Genomic DNA, 4,149 nt, shown 5'->3' with positions numbered 1-4,149 from the left:
ACTGAATGACTTAATTCCTTTCAAATACAATTTCTCGCATAACAGCTAGAAAAAATTGCTTTACTTGAAGGAAAACAATTGTGACCTATGACCTTATGTACAGATAGAAAAACTAGAAATAAAAAGCTTACTAAGTTTAAGGAGTTATCACCTACGTTCAACATTTTTAGACATGATTCAAAACAAATAGACAAGCTAGTCTCAACAGGTACAATCTTTAAAATAAGATGTTCAATTTTAAATTAATTTTTCTCAGAGAGATCACTTTTTAACTATGACTTTGAGAGCTTATCCCAGTTTTGTCGCTTTATATTCATTAGTAAAGTCAGAAGGTTGAGTAGTCGATTTGCTTTTAGACATGAAGTGTTCCCCATATGACAAATATCACCTTCATAAGCAATTTCTGGTATTATAAAAAATTTGACTATCAATGATGTAATTGAAATTAAATTTAATTCCTATCTCATCTTTATTTTTATCAGTAAATTAACAGACTTTGCAAGAAATTTTGTGTCCCTCTTGGGACTGAGCTAAACATGTTTTCAAACGATCAGCCATTTAATATTACTCCTCTCTAATAAATTGTTACGAGAGGAAAGACTACTTCAAAATTATGAATCCCATTAAGGGGACAATTTTGTAAATACTTGACGGTTTTTAAGCTCCCTCTGAAGTCGCCATTTGCAAATTCATTGCACGTCCATTCCAACGCGTTACGTAGCCCTGTACTTGCGAGCCTGCAACCGACATTCTATAACAGCAACCCGGCCAGTAAAAATTGCTTTCTTAAGATCTGAAATCTAAACCGTTCGTGAACCGGGCATCGTTCACACCGCTTCAATGGTAAATGGCTTGAAAAAATAAGAAACTGGAAATGAGAGACCATTTTCGGCATACTAAAATTCACTGACTCCGAGGCTTGGGGGAATAAAACAAAAAAAATCACATCGAGATCGAGGGAAGCAAGACTATTTTTTTTGTTGAATTCCCCCAAGTCTCGGAGCCGTGATAGAATCTCAATATATCGAAAATGGCCAATGGGAAACGCATGGATCTAGCAACAAAATGGCAAGAAATACGATTCTTTTGTGACTAAGAAGTGTAGCGACTTCCTAAGAATACTACATGGGAGACTATAAACGTTAGACTGTAGGATCCCGACATTTTCAGTGGGTGAGAAGCAAAATAAACAGCATAAGCCTACGCGGCTAAGTATGCCAGAGGTAATTCCAGTTTTAACGGCAATTAAAAAAAAAAACACCTTTTTCCTAGACGTAGTCATATTTCACCAAGAGAAGCAGTTTTTTTCTAAGTTATAGGCTAATTGATAAGCACTCATCTGAGGCTGAAACTTGGCGATTCACTGTTGTTTTTGACTCCAAGTGGGTAAACTTTTGTTGTTATAGTCAAGCACTTACAGAAACCTTTTGTTTGATAAAATTATTCATGCCCTGGCTGTCATTTGCTCAGCACCTAGTCCCAGGTCTCCTTCCCTCATCTGGTCAGGTGGCTCACCGCTGTTCACACTGCCGCTTGCAGGTCTGACCATTACTTCGCTGGTAAAACTCAGTTCTCCATTTATATTGAGCATGTCTTCGTCGCTATCTGTTGCCACGGTTTCTTTCTACATTAAAACAAAACCAGTAAAAGCTTAGCCGGGTAACCTTTCATTGTGGATGTAAGTTGCATGTAAGAACCGTAGATCGTCCCTGAGAGGACGTCTACTTCCCCTGGATGAAATGCCAGAAAATCGCAGGTTAACCCCCCCACCCCCCCCCCCCTTCTTCTCTGCATTTCTCCAGGTTCAATAATAACAGTTAACTAGCACTAATTGATGCTCCTGGGTGCCTGGGTGACAGAGCTGAGAAACGTCCGCACTTGTCACTTTGTAAGTCTCGAGTGTGAACCAAACAAACATGGCACTAAACTAGAGGAGGAACTAAAGAATTTAAAAGCGATAACAACGATCCAAGGTGCTATAAAAAGTGACAAGTATAAACCTTTGACCTCGTCGCCTGACAAAGACTAGCAGTGTAGCAGTCGAAACGTTGCGACCAATTCACAATTGATTAGCATGCGGACTCTTACATCGTGAGACAAACGATTAAAAATTCATTAATCTAGAAATCCCCTCTGCCCGAATTTGAAACCGTACCTTTGTATCAGGCCGTGATCTTGAGAGGAATCTTGCAAGAGGACCGCACCAACCCGGTAAAGTCTCTGTCAGAGGCTGGCCATAGTTAGTAAAAATAGGCTTCATATACGTAGCGTTTGTCAAGGAAATTAAAATAAGTTTTGCTTTTACTACATTTACCCTACAGTAATAAAAAGACCTCTGCTGTAATGTGCTCTGCTCTGCTGTAAAGCAGGCGGGAAGTTGGGAGAGAGGAGCGCGAAAGAAGGAAAGTGGGTTTCTTCCTTTTTCCCATTCCCTCTCGTTTGTCGAAAGCTGCGAGAAAATTTGTAATAAAATCACAACAGCAATAACAATAACAACATTTATTTATTATATGTATTGCGCTTTTCCAATAAAATATTCAAAAGCGCAAACACTCCTTATGACGCGCCTTGAATAAAATTGAGCCAATTGAGCCAATGCAGAAAAACCGACTTGAAGTCGGTAAAGAAACTTCAGAATTCAACCAATCTGGATTGGACCCGTGCCATCCAAACAGTGGTTGGCTGCCACTACCAACTGGTCTTCCAGGCCTCATATTGACAGCAGGGTTTCGGTTTTTCAAAATGGCCTCTACAAAGCACATAATTTATTTACTGCAGACATAAAGCTTGTCTTCTTTGCGAGTCTAGGCCACGTAGAAGCTTAATCAAGGCCATTCCTTCAAAACGCGTCAATAGAAGTTAGAAATTCAGTTAAAAGCACTTAAATTTCTGATAAACAGCGCAGGTTATACTTAATCAAAAACTTACCTGGAGCCTACAAAAGAACACTCTAAAGCCGAGCTCATTAACATGAGAAATGACCGTAGTTATGTACTTCAGTTCGTTATAGGGCTATTTGCCAATCACCCTTGTTTTAATAATAAAACACCAACAGTTTTGTAAACATACCCCTTCGTGCTGTTTTTCTCAGCGACCTGCGCCAAAAAAGCTGATGAGCGTACTAATCAACGAGTCAGGAATCTTGACTACATTCTAAATGCAGTTTACTATAATCAATATAATGATATGACCTCTACAACTTTGGTGAGACCTTTTCACCCAGTTTATGGAGTAAAATTTCCAACAAATCCAATAAGAAACTAAATTGCGATCATTCAACCAAAACATGTAATCATTCCAGAATTAAATTGGTCGGTCTTGAATAATCTTCTCAGTAGTTCCATCCATGCCATAAAACTGGTAGAAGTGGGGGCGAACCCACTTTGCTTCAACGACTTGATGTGATATGGATAGTGTCTATACTCATCATAAACGTTCCTTATTTACATAATTTGTTTTCCGCAATGATCACACCCAAACTATCTTCTTTTCCTAAACGTAAGTGAGCAGGTGAACACAAATTGTAAACATTCAGAAGCAAAATTATTTCTGCCAATTCTTGGTAACTTTTCTTTTTTTTTTTTCATTTTTTTTTCGACGGTTATCGAAAATTATTTTCGGATAAAGTCGTTTTACTGTCGCTCAATTTCGAAAAAACCCTGGTGAAAAACAATCCCTCGTGAAGAAGAAGGCAATTTTGGTTTATCAAATGAGTTGAAGATGTAAATTGCCACCGTAATTATAAAGAGTTTCAAAGCTTAGTTTTCGGTTGTTACCCCTTCGTCAGAGGGAATGAAGAGCATTTGCATACAACAAAGAAGTACATAAACTGCAAATATGGGGACGAAAAATCATTATCATACATTTCCCTCCGAGTGAATATATTTCTTGAAAGTGGGAAGTGAGGATTAAGTCAAGAATTACCGATTGCAAAGGAGCGAGGATATGAACGGCAAAGCACCGAGGGGCGCTTTTTGTGGAGAGCAAATATGTCATGAAAAGGTAAAATTAAAGAGAACCAATTTTACGTCACGAAAAGGAAGGATGCATAAAGGATTATGCACAGGAGTACGTGTGAAGAGCGGAGAAATACAGAAGAATAACAAATCATCATTGAATGGAAACCGTTTTGAGTGGGTAAAGGTCTCC

General features: G+C 38.5%; 1 protein-coding gene across 1 annotated transcript; it reads right to left on the bottom strand.

Annotated features, from left to right (window-relative positions):
• Positions 1-734: 734 nt before the first annotated feature.
• Positions 735-2,472, bottom strand: LOC148726581 (sodium/hydrogen exchanger 9-like). Its single transcript, XM_088728046.1, has 2 exons — positions 2,156-2,472; positions 735-1,624 (listed from the first exon to the last, which is right to left on the bottom strand). Exons 1-2 carry the CDS (start codon positions 2,258-2,260, stop codon positions 1,445-1,447), a joined length of 285 nt encoding a protein of 94 aa, XP_088584172.1. The 5' UTR covers positions 2,261-2,472; the 3' UTR covers positions 735-1,444.
• Positions 2,473-4,149: the final 1,677 nt, after the last annotated feature.

Source organism: Stylophora pistillata, chromosome 7 (assembly GCF_964205215.1).
Source record: "Stylophora pistillata chromosome 7, jaStyPist1.2, whole genome shotgun sequence".
NCBI classification, from domain to species: Eukaryota; Metazoa; Cnidaria; class Anthozoa; order Scleractinia; family Pocilloporidae; genus Stylophora; species Stylophora pistillata.
The sequence above is the reverse complement of the archived record's forward strand: the minus strand, read 5'-3'. Positions and strand labels throughout refer to the sequence as shown.